The following is an 18,457-nucleotide window of genomic DNA, read 5'->3' as shown; positions in this document are numbered from 1 at the left end:
CATTTTTGTGTGTTTCGTATAGCTTTATGCCTTGTGTGAAACAAGTACATGTAAGTTTGCATGACGGTTGTTGAATAAATTTTATTTGAGCCACGACGCAGTGACAATTTTCTCGGTTTCACAAAAATCGGATAGAAATATTGTTCACAAATCCATGTTTCATTCAGACAACAGCTCTCTGCAATAAGTTGGGTTCTTAACAATTTTATTCAGCACTGTAGATCAAAACACACTTCTGCATAACAAGACAATTACAAATCCATCGGAAGTTACAGCACCCTCCGTTACATGGGAAATGGTACAAGCAGTCCATTTTTAAATCATCCTCTATGTACTTATTAACTTCCAGAATGCACTATTCATTCTTTCTTCATTCTTCGTTCATCACACTTTTATCTCTTAATAGCACAAGGGTATCATAAGAACATCTCCCCCTGATGAAGACGTTGAAACGTGGGAAAGAAACAAAACGTCGTCGACATTAAATTGATTTACAATTACATGATAAAAATATTTACGGAAGGTTGACATAGATGATTGTTACAAATAGCTTACTAGATAGATTATCTAAAATTAACAAGTAGCAAGAGTTGCAATGTCTTAAAGAATTACAAATTACCCTGAAGTTGTTTTCTACTAGAAATGTAGCCAGGTGACAATAGTTAACACAATCAATGTTACAGCTAAAACTAATAGTAATAGTTTTAAATAATAAGTCTATTTCACAACAATTGTACAATAAGTAAAAGGTTAACTCTAATCAGACAGTTGTTAACATTCTATACACAGGGTATACAATGTATTTTCAAGACAACTAGTAGGCTTGAGCTCGAGGTCTTTTCGGGTAGGAATTTAGGCAACTTCTTTGACGATTTTTAAAAAATGCCAAAACTTTAATCCTGGGGGCTCTAAGTACCCATGTAAAGAATTGCAGGGCCTGTGTATAGCACTGTGTATAGGTTTTTTAAATCACTTCGCATGGCAATATTTTAGATGTATTTAAATGAAATTAAACAGAGACCTCAAGCCAATCCCCCCATTCTAAAAAGCACCGTAGAGAGTTGCAGTTTTAAATTAGTAAATTTTCTATATTTCGTAACACTTAATATATAATAGGTAGATGAAGTTGACAACTCTTTCTTCTTATAACGTTCAGGAAGCAAAGGCTCTTCCTCCAATCATGTCCAACAGAGTCTGTAAAGACCATTAATTGTCAGACGACGCCCATCTTCTGCTTTCTCCCCGTAGTATAATACTAGAAGCACCATTGCGCTGTCTCCTCTCGTAATCTTCTGAAAAAGGTCAAGCTTGGATAAAGAGATAATCAATTTTAGAAATTTTAAATTAACTTGATAACTTTTGAGTGTATAATCTGAGAAATAACGGGTCTAGTTTTGTTTGGCTGATTTCTTTTGTTGAGTAGACTTTAACTGTTCTTGTAGCAATACCAACCTCCTGTTGAAAACTTAAGGCTCGTCTCATGTTGATCTAGTAGAGTTTGACAGTGTTGTATTACGCTGGCAGACTTTATTTGATGAGCTTGAGGGTAGTCCTGGTATTTTGAGCAGGAGATTGGAATTGTTACAAGAAGTTTGATCAAGACAAAACACAATTCCTCTCTACTTCTTTGTGGGCTTGGCCTGGAGGAGGAACTTGTCCCAACTTCAATGACTCTGCATAGTTGACAACCAAATGTTTTTACTCTGGCGCAGAGGTTTACTCCTCCAGGCTATTCCTGTTGAATGAATAGTTGTTATTTTACTGGTCAAAGCACCTGTCCCCCTATTTGCATTTGAGAACAGAAAATTTGATTGGATTAAGTTTGAATTTTTTTTGGAGCCAATTTAGATAGTGCATGGGTCACTGTCCTAATTTGCATAAATTTGCATATTCGGGTCTCTCCTGATTTGCATACTCAGGACTCTTTGCTATTCTTGGGACATGCACCATGTACATTGTGTTCCACCCACTTGTCACTGCCATCTGCTTAGAATAGATGTGTCATGTATTGCTGTATCAAGTTTACTCATTCACTAAGTGTCTTCATTCCTTTTCCCTGATCAGTCTGTGCAAATGTTCTCCCGAGGAATGTCTTTTCTGGAAGACATTGGGGTGTCGAAACCCCAGTACACAAGCACATTGACTGACAGGAAAAAGAACGAAGACACTTAGTGAATGAGTAAACTTGATACAGCAATACATGACACATCTATTCTAAGCAGATGGCAGTGACAAGTGGGTGGAACACAATGTACATGGTGCATGTCCCAAGAATAGCAAAGAGTCCTGAGTATGCAAATCAGGAGAGACCCGGATATGCAAATTTATGCAAATTTAGACAGTGACCCATGCACTATCTAAATTGGCTCCAAAAAAAATTCAAACTTAATCCAATTAAAATTTCTGTTCTCAAATGCAAATAGCATCTTGGCAGGGGCTTTGAACACCAGCACATCACAAAGAGAGGAATTGTGTGATCAAACTTATATCTCAACATTTGAAGCAGAAAGCAACTCATGACGTTTTTATGTTGTTGACCATGTAAAAAAGGATGTTTAAATAAAGAAGTCTTTCATGACACTTAATTCTTAAAGGAAACTCAGAGGTTCGAATGGACACTTACTTTATACTAAATAGACCCCTAGAATGAAGTTCTCAACTGTATTGATATTACATCAATTCTTCTTCAAAATTCGGGATGTGCCAAAATGCTGAGGAAGTTGGACTAATTCCCTTCTGATCACCTTTGAATTTTGGCATGGCTATGGGAGTCGCAAATTAGGTGAGAACTTGACGTCGGGGTATATTTAGCACAGCATAGTAAGTTTTCTAACCAAACCTTTTAGATTCCTTTAAAAACTAATTATGACAGTGGATGCACCCACAATTTAATGACCAGGGCTGGCGCAGGAACACATACGGTTCGGAAACTTGTATCATTGACTTTTAATCATACTACAGTGCATGTACAACTATTACAACAATTGAGATATGCAAAAAAAATAGTTAGCAGTCCAGCCTATCATTTGTAACGCAGGATATTCTGCATGGCATATTTCAAAACTAAAATTCGATGAAACGGCCAAATATGCATCAGGCTAATAAATATGTTTCGCTCATATTTACATGTCGAAAAGCTTCAACAATACAAAAGGTATATGGCGCCAACACAAGCTATTCCATGAGGCCTTGCATTTTTATGCGGCGAGGAGTAAATTTATGAGTTTGACATTGCATCGCACCAGAGTCGCCTGACATCAAAGGGTGAAGACGTTCGAAGCTACAGTTATTTTGTTATTTTAGATAAGTTTAATCGCGGCATAAACTAACCAAGGCCCACGATTTTGTGTGTTTTGTACAGCTTAATGCCAAGTTTGAGTGCCGTTTGTTGAATTTGTTTTAAGAGTTGGCTATTGCTTTTACACTGTGAATTGATAGCAGTACCTTTCTAGTATGTCCTGTGAATTTTTGAATATTGGTTACAGTAACTGTAGTATCTTACAATAAAGTTGCAAATTTGGAAGAATGATTTGATCATTGACGAGTATGTGAAGGAGGGCCACCATTTTGTTGGGCGACATGCAAATGATTGAAAAACGGTGATGATATGAAGTTCACAATTGCTGTGTAAACAGTACAAACTTACTGCAACACAACACCTCATGATATAGCTTGGGACGAACATATTGCTTTTTTTCTTGTTGACGCTTTTCGCTATTTGAAATATGCCATGCAGAATATCGACATATCATATGTTTTTATTTAGCTTTTAGTAGTGTGTGGTCACGACAGGTTGGACTGAGTACTATTTTTTGGTCAACTTGCATATCTCATTGAAGTACAGTACAGGCTTTGGGAATGCATCAAAGTCATGCAGGATTTTGCAAAAGGTACCCAGGGATTTTACCAGAGAGCTGCGGGACAACTGATTGTGTCTCATAGCCCATTTTGTGGTGAGAGACCTTTTATAATCAGGCCCTGTTAAATGGATACTACCATCATGGTTCCCAAACAGTTTTGACTTATTTCTTTGCAATTCTTAAGATCATCTCAAATAGTTTGCAAAATCTGGTTTTAAGGTCTCATGTTAAGAGTTAGGTGCATATCCCGAAGCCTGTACTGTACAATGCAGTATAATATGAATAGAATAAAGTAAATGATACAGCACATGCATTCTGTATAATCTTTACCAAACTGTTTTCCTGCGTCATCAAATTGTGGATGCACGTACTGTCATATAGAATTAGTTTTTAAATTGCCAAGATTTGGAAGACATACTTGATATGAAACATACAAAAATTACTGAATTTTCATTTCCACATGTCAACAACATCAAAACCATGAATTACCATCTGTACCGGGCAAAACGTCCATAAATATAATCCAAAATGTTTCTGTTTCGCTGATTCCTTAACTCAATTCCTCTCTTTCAAAGTCATCACACACATGCAGCTTACCTGTAGTACATTTCACTTTACAGAAAGCACAACATTGCCTTTTCCATTTTCTGTAAAGAAATGGAACACAATGCCAAGAATCATAATGTACCCAAAGAATTTTCCCTGAAATCCTCTTCACCACTCATAAAATTGTTGAGAGAAATACTGTAAAGTGAAAACCACAGAAATTGATGATTCACTTGATCAATACCTTGAGTTGATGTAAATTATATACATTTGTTTATTCTTGAGAAGCTCAAATCTCCATGCATGCCCTTTTTCATTGAGGCCATGTCAGAGAAGAGGTAAGAGTAAGACAAAATATAACAGATTTATTTATTCTTGAGAAGCTCAAATCTCCATGCATGCCCTTTTTCATTGAGGCCATGTCAGAGAAGAGGTAAGAGTAAGACAAAATATAACAGATTTATTTATTCTTGAGAAGCTCAAATCTCCATGCATGCCCTTTTTCATTGAGGTCATGTCAGAGAAGAGGTAAGAGTAAGACAAAAGATAACAGAGATTTGTTTATTCTTGAGAAGCTGAAATCTCCATGCATGCCCTTTTTCATTGAGGTCATGTCAGAGAAGAGGTAAGGGTAAGACAAAAGATAACAGAGATTTGTTTATTCTTGAGAAGCTGAAATCTCCATGCATGCCCTTTTTCATTGAGGACATGTCAGAGAAGAGGTAAGAGTAAGACAAAATATAACAGAGATATCAACTACAAATGATCTTTATTGCACTTCACCTACCCTTCATGTATATTAGACTACAAGAGAAAGACAAGATCTTTAAGGAAGTTTGATTGTTTAATGATCATCTCAGCCAATAATGAATTATTCTATAGATTTTCTTAAACTAAGTAAAAAGGAGGATTGCACTGATCTATCATTATACAAGTACAAGAACTGATTACCTACAAGTTATGCTCTGGAATTATACTACCAATTCAATAGTAACTCTGTGGCATATCAGTAGTTTTGGTACAGTGCTTGTACAGTGCTCTTCATATAGCTTCTAAGTGAACAGGTTGGAACTTTGGATTAAGTCTTGTGGCTTTTACCTCCTAACAAATTTCTTACTAATCAAATTTTCATAATAGCAAAGATGTTGTATCACTGCCAAACATGTTCGCAACTTTTTAACGTTTTATATCTGTCATTCTTTTGCATCACTGCTACTTACTAATTTTCCACAATAGTTGCATTACACTTAGATTCATCCTTAATATTCTGTTGCTTTGATACTAATTTGATGATGAACATTTTGTTTCTTTTGCCATAGACAATTTTCATTTTAGAAAAAAAATGTAAAAAAAGGTGAAGTGTAATGTAATGTAATGAAGAGGATATCAGGGAAAACAGTCGGATTGCAAATGAATCTAAGATATACCTCATTGCCATACAGAATGAAACAACAAGTGCTCTCTTCAAGGGAAATGTACTTTGTTCTCCACCATATCAGCAATAAAACATAAGTCACAACCTTAAACTAGGGATTAGTATAAGAAATGTGAATTCTTTCAGAAATGACAACAAACAGAAGGGAGGGCCAGTTTTGACAACAGTGTTTGGAACTAAAATTCTGAGGATCGCAGACATGCCCTTTCCCAACATTTTTCATTGTCATTTTTAGGGATCTGCATGCATTTGGTGATCCCGACTTTGCTTTGCGCTGAATCCCAGAAGACAGTGACCGCGTTTTACGTTTAGTAGATCATGCCGGCTGAACGCTTAGCACATATTGCACGAATTTTGTTTAACGTTAAATCAAATGCCTCGGCTTCGAGTTTCGCGAAGTCTAAACGGTTGATTACGCTTCGCGGCAATGCAGATCCCTTTTTTGAAAGAATTCTAAAGTACAGGCCAACTCACATTCACAGTCCGATGTACTCTTGTCTTGTAGATAGCTGACAGGTCCCACAGCACACACAGATAAGTCCTCTGGAACAATCCTCCTGGAATATGGACAGGAACACAGCCAAATCCTCCTGGAATATCGACAGGCACACAGGATAGCCGGCAGATTCGGGATGGTCAGGTATGCAGTATCAGCTTCGGTAACCTGGGGTGTAAAAGAAAAACTCATTCAGAAAAATCACATGCCAAATTAACATACACCAACATCATTCACATAACATGAATGTTATCAGACAAAATACATTTTATACTATTCTTAACGTTTGTTACATTTCTAAAACCTGCTTTGAGTTGGGTGGGGAAAAGAGCACATCATGTGAATATTAGAAGACCACAGCCAAATTACTGTAACATTCAGTCAAAAGTAAACATAGTATGTTATGACGGAACAATATTTTATCACATCAAAATACAATTCTCACATAAGATATCATATGAAGGTTAATTGACTGGGTCTAAAACACTTGGCAAGATGGAAATGGAAGTGTGTGTACTTAAAAAAAAAAGTAAGCGTATGATGGTGTTGTCTTGTGTTAACAAAGAAACAATACTCACAACTCCCCATCTTCTTTCACTGCTCTGCTGATCAAAGTCTGGTTCTTCCTCCCAACAGGTTACAGTCTGGTCTCTGGGGTTTCGTCTTCAAGAAAGACAAACAAAACTCAGGGTTTTGATAGCAGCAGTTGGCCTTTCTTACAACTGACATCTAGAATGGCGTGCGTTTTTTTATATTTATCCTGCCTGTTACCAACTACATGTACATCACATGATGTTAGAAAGGAGAATATGATATCATATGCATTGCAAAGTCCACTTCAAGTTTAGACCATAAGTGTATAAAACCATTATAGCAATATACAAGCACTACTTAGTTTTGAAAGTGTCACAGACTGAATAAAAGTTCTGAATGGGAACTGCATCTAGATCTCTGGTTGTCTTACTGAAGTGTGAATACAGAGCGAAGAATGTCTGTTGACTGAGATTAGAATATTCTCGTGTCACCTGCCATGTCTTGTCAGGTCTCACCTGGTGGAGACAGGTACAACAGCACTGCTACTTCTCAGGATGCACCTAACTATGCAGAAAGAAAAGTTAGTCTGGGGCAAAGATGTAACACAGGGTCGTTGTTAACACTAAATAACTGGAAGGAAAACTGAAGAAGGCAGATTTCTCTCACCTGATTCTTCTGTATGCTGTCACCTGGATGTCTTGTCAGGTCTCACCTGGCGAGGACAGGTACAGGTGCACACTAACTCTTTGCAAGACACCTGTTAAGATGGACAGACACGGTAAGTCAAGTGCAGAAGAAGTTGACACATTAAAGGCACCAAGTAAGGCATCTTGCCAACTGCTACCGGGTATGAATACAGAGTGACTCAAACAACAGTCACAGACCACAGTGCAATATGCTGTAGTCGTAGCTGTTTGGAGCCAACTCTCCATTGATTAAATCTTACACAGCAAGGAAAATGCTCTCATGAAGTTTACTTTCAGTTAGATATTGATGTTACAAGAAGGGCAATTGTGTAAGCACTGTTGTAACATTAAAAGTGCTAGGACAAATAGAATGGTGACCATAATTGGAAAAGATTGTCTAAATTGACTTTTCACATGATAACAGACAAAACAATATCTTGTACTTTAGGTAGTTACTTTAGACTTGGCTTAGCTGATGGTCCAGTATGCATAAGTTCTATTCATTGAATAATTTTGATTGGATAGGTTCAAGTTTGTGTAAAAAAAGGGGAAAAAATCAAAACCAGTCTGGTGAGACATACATCAAATTGAACAAGCAGCCTTGAGTGTCAAATCTCTGCATGTAAAAGTACCCAACACGCTTATCAAGAACAGTAGGGATGACCTAGTAAGCTTGGCTGCGATCTGTGGTGAGGCCGCACTGTGCACTTCTGGCTACTTGAAAAATCATTATACTTCCCCTCAATTAAGAATGACTGCTGCCCTTTTTTTACTACTAGAAAAACATCAGATCTGTCCTTAGTGCTGAATTACCGGTGAAGCCTTTCATTGTCTGGTATAAGAAAGATTGCCTAAACACCAGACCAGTTACTGCACGGAGACTCTCTCAACCTCCATTTGAATCAGTAAAAACACAAAAATGTACCCAAACGTTTAAGAAAATGAAGGGGCAACAATATTCTTTAACACTGTCTACTTGTACAAATAGCACTCATCTGCCGTGTTGTTATAAAATACTATTTTGTCCAAAAACGTGTGGAAAATGAAGTTTCTAAAGTTATAGAATGACAATTTTCCAGATAATAACAGATCGCAACAATAATTTTTTCAAGATCAACCCAAGATTTCGTAACATCATCCACTTTTTTAAGTTTGTCCAATAGTTTGTTGCAAAGTGATGTTTCACCTGACTGTAATCTATCATATCAGCCACAATGCACATGCTGTAAATGCATTTAAGTTCGTGTGGTTTTAATTTTGCACTTCGGCAAAAATGGAGTGTTCGCGGTGGTTAAGTTTGCGGTACAACTTTAGTCACATACTGCTATATTATTGAACAAAAATATTTACGGAGTTCGCGATGAAACGGTCACCACGAGAACCGCAAACATAAAACCACCGTGAACATTTCTGCATTTACAGTAATTGTGAATCTCCAGACCTGATTTGAAAGGTGCAGATGATTTTGAATGTTACCATCCCACCCAAAAATAGAGGTGCTAGATTTTTCATGTCGAAGTTAAACAGAGGAATACAAAATATTATCAAGCACACCAACTACCTGTTATGTATTGTCAAAATATTCCACCCTTTGCGGAAGCCTTGTACACACGATATTTCTGGCAGTGACATTGAAAGGTTTAATTTATGCAGACGTGGGGCACATTTCAACAGGTGGTCACCCAGTTCGACAAAACAAAATAGAACAAAACACTTACAAAACTGTTTTTCCGAACGGAAACTACCCCATTATTTTCTCCATGCCACTCGACACAGAGGAAAGTACTTTTCGAAGACAACTCATTGAACTCAGTGACAAGATATACAAGAAAACAGCACACATGATAAATGGAATACAACCCGGCTTAAAACTTGGAAACGAGCGAGCCGGTAGCATTTACGAAACACGAAACAAGTTACACAGGAAATACGAGACCTGTTGTTATATGTTTGTTGGAAATACGTTCAGCGGAATAATTTGTTGCCTTACCTAATAAGAACGAGTCTTCCAACACCACGTTGTCCTTCCGACATGGCAGACATTTTGATTTTCCATTCTTGTCCAAACTCCACTCGGTCAGGAAATTACAGTTTTCCCCCCAGACATCCAAAGGACGGTTCAAACCGCCGCAGAAACATTCCAAAAGTTCACTGCAGACGTTAAAATAGATATTTTGCGAACCAAAAGCCGATATTTTACGCCAAAAGTTGGAGAAAAATTCCGCCCGACAGAAGCCCGCCATGCGGTAGGGGAACACAGCTGCACCGCACCTGGCTGATCGGACCGTACCATTTGTGCATTCTACACAGGGGTGCATTAAGCCGTACCTAATTTGATCAATTATTACAGTTGTTATTATTCAAATTGACCATCACTGCTCATTTTATCCAAAGCAAATTGAAAATATAGTAAACAAACACACGTGTGGCAGAGCTATGGGGAGGTTTTACCTTTACATCAATCTTCATTCGGACACAACGCCATCCAAAACGATCACTTTTTTTCATATTCGAACACGAATTTACTCTCATTTCTTTTCGGCAAACTGTTGTTATCCCTTCTGTAGTCTTGAGTAGATAGTGGAATTTGAATAGAATTGAAAATCAGGGCCGATTTGAGCTTATCATGAATAAACAAACAAACAAATGTCGACTTGTCATTATCCAATAAACAGCAGACAATACTGTAACAAAGTTACCAACATTGTCCTGTCCTTGGTGCTGAACGACCTTCACGTGTGTAGAAACTGGCGACAAATAAATCTTGATCTCCGTTCAAAACACCAGTTAACGTCAACTCTCATGTTTCAGCAGGGTATCCTAAGACTATCACATTAAAAAGAAGTGGACTTTAGTCTTTGACTAACTTGCGACCAACATTACAATGGGAACTTTATTTCTTTGCTTCTTGCTAGTCTCTTCATTCAGTTGGGGGGGGGGCGCAAGTTCGCACGGCAGCATGTTCTAGCAGGCACCAGGCCTTCCTACGGGGGAACGATTAGTAGAATTCGGCAAATACAGGGTGAATAATTGGCCAGGGGAGTCAGTCCACGGGAAAGGTACCATTTCCCCTTGATGTAACCCCATGGTCACACTCCCCTGGTAAATATTCTGCCAGCATAGTTAGTCTGGTAGGGACTACTGGAACCTTATGTCTAGAGAAAGCTGAAAAATTTCCTGACTGCTGAGCAGACTTCACAATCCGAAGGAAGGCTGTGACAGGCAAGGGCCGGCTCCTCGTAACAAAGTTGTATATCAGAAAATAATTATCTACAAAATAGTATGCATGGTTAATCATCAAAAAGGGAAACTGAATGCCAGTCTTTTTCTTTACCAATTTGAAAGATGGTCTTCAATTCAACGGAGACAAGATGGCAACTGTTTTTCAAAAGCAAAAACTTTTTTTTTAAAGTACCCACCATGGACTTTTTAAGGTTAAAAAGTAAACACGACTTAAAGTAGTAATTAAAAGTTATAATAGTATATCACTATATATGTATAGAGAATTGTCTACTCATGAAATACAATTGAATTTATCAAATGGATCAGATTCTAGTGAGCAAAGCAAGGTGGATGATTTTGGGCATTTTAACATCACTATATAATAATTTGAACAATCCACAATGAAGTGAAGTTCCTTTTCTGGTCACGTCTAGACAGAATGGACAGACCCTGTGGTATATGTAAAAGTGCAATAACTGTCTGTAGTAGGGCGAACTAACTATGCCGGCTTTTGGGAGAATATTTGCCAGGGTTTCATTTGCAGGCCGTGGACTGGCTAATTGTGCCCTTTTCTGCCAAATTCTATGATCCGTACACCTGTAGGAGGTCCTGGTGGAGGCTAAGTTTTAGGTCTGAATAAATCATACTACTATGTACTTAGTTCCATTCAACGTTGTACGACTAGGTAAATAACATGCAAAATAAACAGTTGGTGCATATTGAACCCTGTCTGGCCATATACTAGTACTAAATAAAAATGATAACAAAACAAATGTAGCAGACACAGTTGTTGCGTTCTGGATGCTAGGCAAGATGGAGTTTATTCGGTTCTACACAGATCAGCTTAAGAGAAGACAGACAGTCACAAGGCAAACCTCGTCTTGAAGGCGTTGTACCAACTTTGCGCCACATACATGTATTCCTTAGTCAGGCAGGTACATCTTGTAACTGTACATCTAAGAAGTAACAAAGGTTTTCGGTCATCCTGTTTAATTTTCGGCTGCCAAATTGTCCTTTAACTCACCCCCCTCCCCCCTCCAGGTTTACACTGACAGGTGCATCTTATAATGTTGGGAATCTTAGTTCTTATTACAACACAGGTACCGTATTGACACCAATCAATGCACACCTAATTCAAGACATTATAATTAATACATGGACAGTTCATGACAACCTCGGCTTTTGTCTTGGTGAGAAGATTTCAGTAATTTAATATGTGCCTATTACAGTATGTATTACATGTATGTGTCAGGTTATTTCTAATCATTGTCAAGGAAGAGACTGCGGGATCAATACTCATGTTTGATACTAAAATTCATCATTTGGTAAAGATGTGCAGTTATTGATGCAAATACAGTAACTTAACAGCAGTTTTTCTTACAATCATCTCTTTATGAAACCCACTAAACAACCAAGCTACAGGAATATGTTTGACCTTCAAGTTACAGGTGTGACTTTGACCTTCTGTGACCAGCCAACCCCAGATATTTGTGTAAAAGACAATGGCAACATGGACCATAGAGATGTTTTCAAGAGAAAGTTTAAGAATTTCTTTGAATCTTAGTCAAGAAAGCTCGTTTAGAAGGCTTAATGGCAAGCTCGTTACGTGACTGGCTTATTCTAAAAATTCCCCCTAGCGCAGTAACCTAAACCTGCACCACCATCATCGTCATGAGGAAAAGAAAAATGAGGCAAGATCATCTAACAGCAGGTTTCTTTTTTGGTTCGTCATTTCAAAGACACAAACCGAAACATCATTAGGCCAATATCAATGGTAACATGGCATTTTTCATAACCCTCCCAAATTTGTAATAGTTTTTATGTTAAGACAGACACAGTAATCTATGCTTAACACAACTTTGCTTGTCAGCTTTATGCATAATAGATATTCATTTAAATGAAGTCAAAATTGTTTCCATTGAAAAACCATCGGACACTTTTACCTTTAGGGCAATAAAAGGAAAAGGTACAGCAAATGTCATGAACTTTAACCTGGGCAGTTCTTAAGGGTCGTTTGACCTGAAGTTGCCATATATGACCTTGTCGCAGAGCTTATTTGACATTGAAGAGAGGAAGGCTGTTACCATAGCAACAGGAAACACACTACTTGCTACGTCCTTACAGTGGCTTGTACCTGACAAGGTCGCCAGGTAAGGCACGGAATTAGTTACAATATTTCTCTGTACATGTTTTTGTGGTTTTCTTTACAATATTGGCATAATAGTTCTATTTACATTGAGGATGTATCTGGGCACTTTATTGGCATGTTATAACAGTGGTAGGAATGAGTGTTTTAGAGATTTGTACATTTTGCAGAACACCTTCAAGGTCATGATGATTACATAGTACATTGTTGTACACTACTAGTGGTGATGTCATCACTCAATGTGCACATGACTTGTCCCCAGAGATGAGGTGCACTCTTACCTACCCCATAGTTGATTTTAACGAGCAAAACCAGAAACATACAATTATAGTATAGCCCTTCTTTTTGACAAATTAAGTCCTTTCAAGCTATTGATTTTCAAAATGGATACATTTTTCCAGAGAAACAAAAGTTCTCAGTGAAACAAGAGATTTGTATTAATACAGGAAAACATTGGAACACAAAGCTACAAGCTTACTAAATGCCTTTCCTAATTCCAAACCTACATGTAGATAGATTTAGGGACTGGCATCACGGCTCAAAAAGAATAAATGGTGGCTATCGCGGCAGAAACAATGCCTGTTCACAATGGACATTGACAACTGGCACTGCTTTACACTGTAAGAGCCATCACTGGACCAGAAGGGGCTTTCAGAGAGCAATAGAGCCATACCTGGGGCAGTAGTGGTTAAATGTACAAATCAATATACGTTCTTTCTCATTCAACAGGTGTTTGAAATGCAGAGGAGAGCCCCAAACATTCGGGACATCTAAGTTACCTTAAGTTGTTAGAAAGTGTGAGGAACATAAACTTTTCTATCTCTCCTAGTATAATTTACTGGCTTGAAGTTCTAAGATTTTCCTTATTTTGTAATTGCACAATAAGAAGTTGTATGCACAGTAGGTTTTGTTCCTGGTGGCTCTAATATAGGAGAAACATATGCAAACATTGCCAGACCTTAGCAGAAACACATCCTATGTTGGTTGATGTTGCACAATTTCAGGTTATGAATGATATTGCCACAGACATTGCTACATGTTCTAGTGCAGACCTCATATTGCCACAACCACCTTTCCACATCATGCTACAGTTTCTCCACACATTCCGTGTGGCAATTTCTTTCTTATATTCAATGTTGCAATTTGAATGGTAGTTGTAACACTACAAAAACGTTTTCTAGACTACTGGCTCGGAAAGAGTTGGTCCCTGGGACTGTCCCAAACACACTAGTATTCCTGTCCAACTTAACCGTACAGCTATATATATCATGGCATCATCCAAGATTATAAATACTTCCTTTACATTCAGGCTATGATTTACAAGAGAATACATTTCACCCCTCTACAGGAGCAGGATAGTTCCTTCCAGCATTACATTTTGGAACGGTCAACTTTAAAACGGGTGGTTTTCACAGTTTACATTGTGTACATGTTGAAAGTGATCGCAACACTTCATAAATGCTACATTTGTTCAAGATCTTCAGCTTTTATAAACACATTTCAATTCATCTTTATGAGAAAATTAAGGCACTTTTACAAGGCGATCTGACAGGGAGGTATTCAGTGGGCATGCAGGTATGAATGGAGTTCAACTTCTTCTGAAGTGATGAGAGACTCAAGATATAGTCTTGGGATTTCAAGACATCTTGGGACTTAAAGACCCATCCTGAAGTCATTTGAGAGTCCCTCAAAATCAGGAGGAACAGTCTACTGGCTAGAATGATTGTATGAGAAGCAATGACTCGAGTGTCATCACAACTATAGACTTTCTTTTTTACTGAGTCTGCACTGTGCACACTCATGAGAAATTTGACATGGCAACACGTACCTCCATCAAAAACAAGATGCAAAGGCAAAGCTTATTGGAGAAACAAGCTCAACATTTTGAAATGAAAACAAAGGAAAAACTTTCCATGCTAACCACTCTTAGCGACAACTCATTGGATTTTTATCTGAGCCTCCTGCCTTCAGTACTGTATCTGTATAACGTTTTACGACCAACATTTATCGTACAAGTGGATCTTAAAAAAGTCCACTTGAAAAAGGTTCTACAACAGACTTCCTTAGTAGGGCAGAGCATTCTGTGTCGTGTCTCTTAGCAACTGTTGCCTAGCAACCGCAGCATAATGGTAGTCCCTTTGGCATGACAGGCCTGTATCCGGGCGTGGTCCATCGTCGTCGTCAGGTTCAGCCTCCGCCTCACTCCCAGTCTCCGTTGGTGGTCGCTGTTCCTTCAGGCGCTGACACCCCGTTGGGAATGGCGTTTGGCTGTTCCTTGTTCTGCGCGCCTCCCCTCTGCTTTGGCTTGCGCTGTGGGAGGGCATCCGAGGGCACGCTGGCCCCATTCATGTCCTTCTCGGCCACTTTGGGCCCGTTCTCCTTGGGCCCGTTCTGTACGGGGTGGGCCACACTCCCGTTCACCTTCGGGCCGCCACCCTTCTGTGGGTGCTGGTTGCGCTGGTTGTGCCGCGGGGACTGGTTCCTCTGACGGTTGCTGTCCGCAGGCCTGCCGTCCCCGCTAGGACCACCAGGGGGAGCCGCCGACTGGGGCTTCCTCTCCTGACCAGACGGCTGCTGGGGAAAATGGCAGTTTGTAAATTCAATTTCCTCGAACTGTTGCTGCATTCCTAGACAAAGAAGAATACTGATTAGTGTGTACAGTCTGGTGAGCCTCAGTTTCATGCTGGTTAGCTCCAGGGCTCCCATACTCTGCCTTTTTTGGTTAAGGAGCCCTGGAAATAATCAGGCTACTGTCTAGTGTTTAGAAACCTTGCTTCTGATCTAAATCCTCTTCTCTGTCAACTGATTGTTAAGGATTGCAGTCCTTAAGACAAGCTATGGTCCACAATTGTTTTAGATCTATATCGAGAAACAGCATTCCTAACACCAGACCAATACATGCTTCTTTCCCTCTATTCCTTTATCTGCCGAAAAAAAGTAAATACCCTGTCATGCACATGTTGTCATACATCCCTCCTAAGTTCATGTACAAATGTATATATTGGCGTCTAAATCCTGAAGTTCGGTTGCTAACTTCCAAAGGTCTACACCCTTCTTTCCTTAACTGCGCTACCCTCGATTCCTGCATGGGGTCTAAATCTAGAAGCAGGATTGCCAACACCTGACCACTACATGCTTCTTTCCTTCCCTCTATCCCACCCTTTCCGCACCTTTGGTCCGCTGTCCTGCGATTGGTTGGCACTGTCCTGTGAGTCGTTCGTCCTCCTGGCGTCGCGTCGGTCGCGATCCCGCCGGCGCTGGTTGCGACCAGATCTCTGCGGGGACTCCGTTCTAAATCAACACAAGGACAAGAGTGAAACTTTGTACTTTAACCTTTGTACTTTAACCTTTGTACTTTAACCTTTGTACTTTAACCTTCTCCCTGCTGCCTAACTCTGTAACCAATAGGGAATTGGGTGCCAAACGGCTACTTCAGTGTGCTAAAGGTTAAATGAAAGTGAGTCTTCAACCAAGCAGAGAAAGGTTGTATAGAGAGTATACAAAGCTTAAAATCAGCTTAACTCCATGCTTTACCATCGTACTCCACATGTGAACTTAGCCTGTTCTTTTCACTTACCACTGCAGACGAATCTATTGGAGACGTTGATAAGAGTTTCAAATATAGGGGACAGTTTCAACATTGCTAGTTGAGCCAGCAAAAGTCTAGCTGTAAACTTACAGTACAGTGCTGTATATATACGTAAGTACTGTACATATAAAATGTTCATGTGATACTCTTCTAAGACATAGTAAAGAATCATTGTGGATTGAGTGAATGAAAGAGACCATAAACAGATGCCCTTACCCTTGTTCCCGGTTACCCTGCTGCCCAGAGCTCCCACTGGGGGGTGTTAGAATGACAATGAGTTAGTTAATGGACATCTACAGACAATACAAATGTTACAGACAGAACAAATGATAAAGACGAAACAAGCCAAGCTGTTAAAGACGAAACAAGCCAAGCTGTTAAAGACAAAAACACACCGAATCTAGGAACAATCATTTGTTCATTGATGAAAGTTAGACATCCAGGTAGTAAGATACGCCAAAAATAATTACTCAAGCAACTGGATAAAATTTTGAAACAGTCAGATGTTTCAGACAGCATCCACTGTCTTTCATCAGTGACTAACGATAGGACTGAGAACACCAGGTTTTATACCAAAACTTTGAATAGGTATGTTAATGAGGTTAAGACAATTTAGGATGTCTTGAAGTAGTCTTTAAATGAAGAATAGGTGTTCTCAGTCCTATCATTAGTCACTGACGAAAGACAGTGGATGCTGTCTGAAACGTCTGACTGTTTCAAATTTTTTCCAGTTGCTAGTGTAATTATTTTTGGCTAATCATTTGTTCAATTAGAAAGACCAGTCCAACAGACACCCACCCTTTCCCCCTGTTTCCACTCTGACCCTGCTGTGGCTTATTCCTGGGTGGGACAGACGATGCACAGATGTGACACACACTCGTAACTGTTAGGACATTAATGCACAGACATGACGGATGAAATGACAACACACACACACACAGTGTGTACATGAACGACCCCACTCACCCTCTATCTCTCGTCCCCCTGTCCCGGTTCTGTCTCTGCCCCTGGTCCTGTCTCGGCTCAGTCGGCTTGTTTGTTTCAGCAGCCTGTCCCTTCCCACCCTGCTTTAGCTCAGTCCCATCTTTGGTCCCATCCCTCTTATGCTCAGTCCTATCCTGCTTTCCTCCTGACCCAGCTGGTTTGTTTCCGGCCCTATCCCGGTTCTGTCCGTCCTGGGTTTTCTCCGACCCAGCCTGGGGTTGTGCCGACCCAGGCCGGGTCTGTCTATTCCGGTTCTGTCCCTGATTTGCCCCAGCTCTATCCTGGTTCCTATCCTGACCCTGTGCGGTCCTCCCCTGGTTCTGCCCGGGTCTGTCCTGGTTCCTTCGCCCTTTGCCCTGCCCCACCCTGCATGCATGGATGGACGAACACACATATGAACAGGAGGCTACTTACCCAGCTTCACCCCTCCCACCGCCAGATCTGCCCTACTCCTAACATTACTGAGTACGTCATACAACGTCAAAGACGGGACAAATGCAATGTGGTACGACAAGAGAAGAATGTGACTACGGTGTGTCGATGAAGGTTAGACATCCAGGTAATAAGATACGCAAGGTAGCAGTTCCTCGAGCAACTCTATAAAATTTTGAAACGGTCAGATGTTTCAGACAGCAATGCCTTACCACCCCAGTGAGCGAACAACATTAGCTCCTGTACTAAAAAAACAGGAGCTAATTGACTTAGTAGCATACAACCTTGTCTTGACTTAGTCTTCTACTACCCTGAGTGTCATCCTGTTTAGTTCCAGGCTCTGCCTTCAGAGCCTGGAACTAAACAGGATGACACTCAGGGTAGTCTTCTATTGAAGCATCCTAAAATTGTCTTCATCTCATTAACATCAATCCTGAGGTTTGGTTTAAAAGCTGGTAAATCCAGATACTCGTTTAATCACTAACGAAAGACAGCAGATGCTGTCTGAAACGACTGACCGTTTCCGA

The 18,457-nt window shown here is 39.7% G+C and overlaps 1 protein-coding gene across 15 annotated transcripts in view; it reads right to left on the bottom strand.

Annotated features, from left to right (window-relative positions):
* Nucleotides 1–11,554: 11,554 nt before the first annotated feature.
* LOC136421240 (spermatogenesis-associated serine-rich protein 2-like) overlaps nt 11,555–18,457 on the bottom strand; it is a 43,492-nt gene continuing 36,589 nt past the window's right edge. For 9 of the 15 annotated variants that reach the window (XM_066408452.1, XM_066408443.1, XM_066408451.1 and 6 more), the window contains 5 exons: nt 17,481–17,864; nt 17,313–17,354; nt 16,731–16,766; nt 16,096–16,216; nt 11,555–15,499 (listed from right to left, as the gene is read on the bottom strand). In XM_066408452.1, the coding sequence (XP_066264549.1) occupies nt 15,125–15,499; nt 16,096–16,216; nt 16,731–16,766; nt 17,313–17,354; nt 17,481–17,864 (958 nt within the window). In that variant the 3' untranslated portion in view covers nt 11,555–15,124. The remainder of the gene's footprint in view (nt 15,500–16,095; nt 16,217–16,730; nt 16,767–17,312; nt 17,355–17,480; nt 17,865–18,457) is intronic. The other 6 variants (XM_066408444.1, XM_066408455.1, XM_066408449.1 and 3 more) reach the window with 6 other exon arrangements.

The sequence above is a fragment of the Branchiostoma lanceolatum genome, chromosome 15 (genome assembly GCF_035083965.1).
Source record: "Branchiostoma lanceolatum isolate klBraLanc5 chromosome 15, klBraLanc5.hap2, whole genome shotgun sequence".
NCBI classification, from domain to species: domain Eukaryota; kingdom Metazoa; phylum Chordata; class Leptocardii; order Amphioxiformes; family Branchiostomatidae; genus Branchiostoma; species Branchiostoma lanceolatum.
This window is presented reverse-complemented; position numbering and strand designations above follow the sequence as displayed.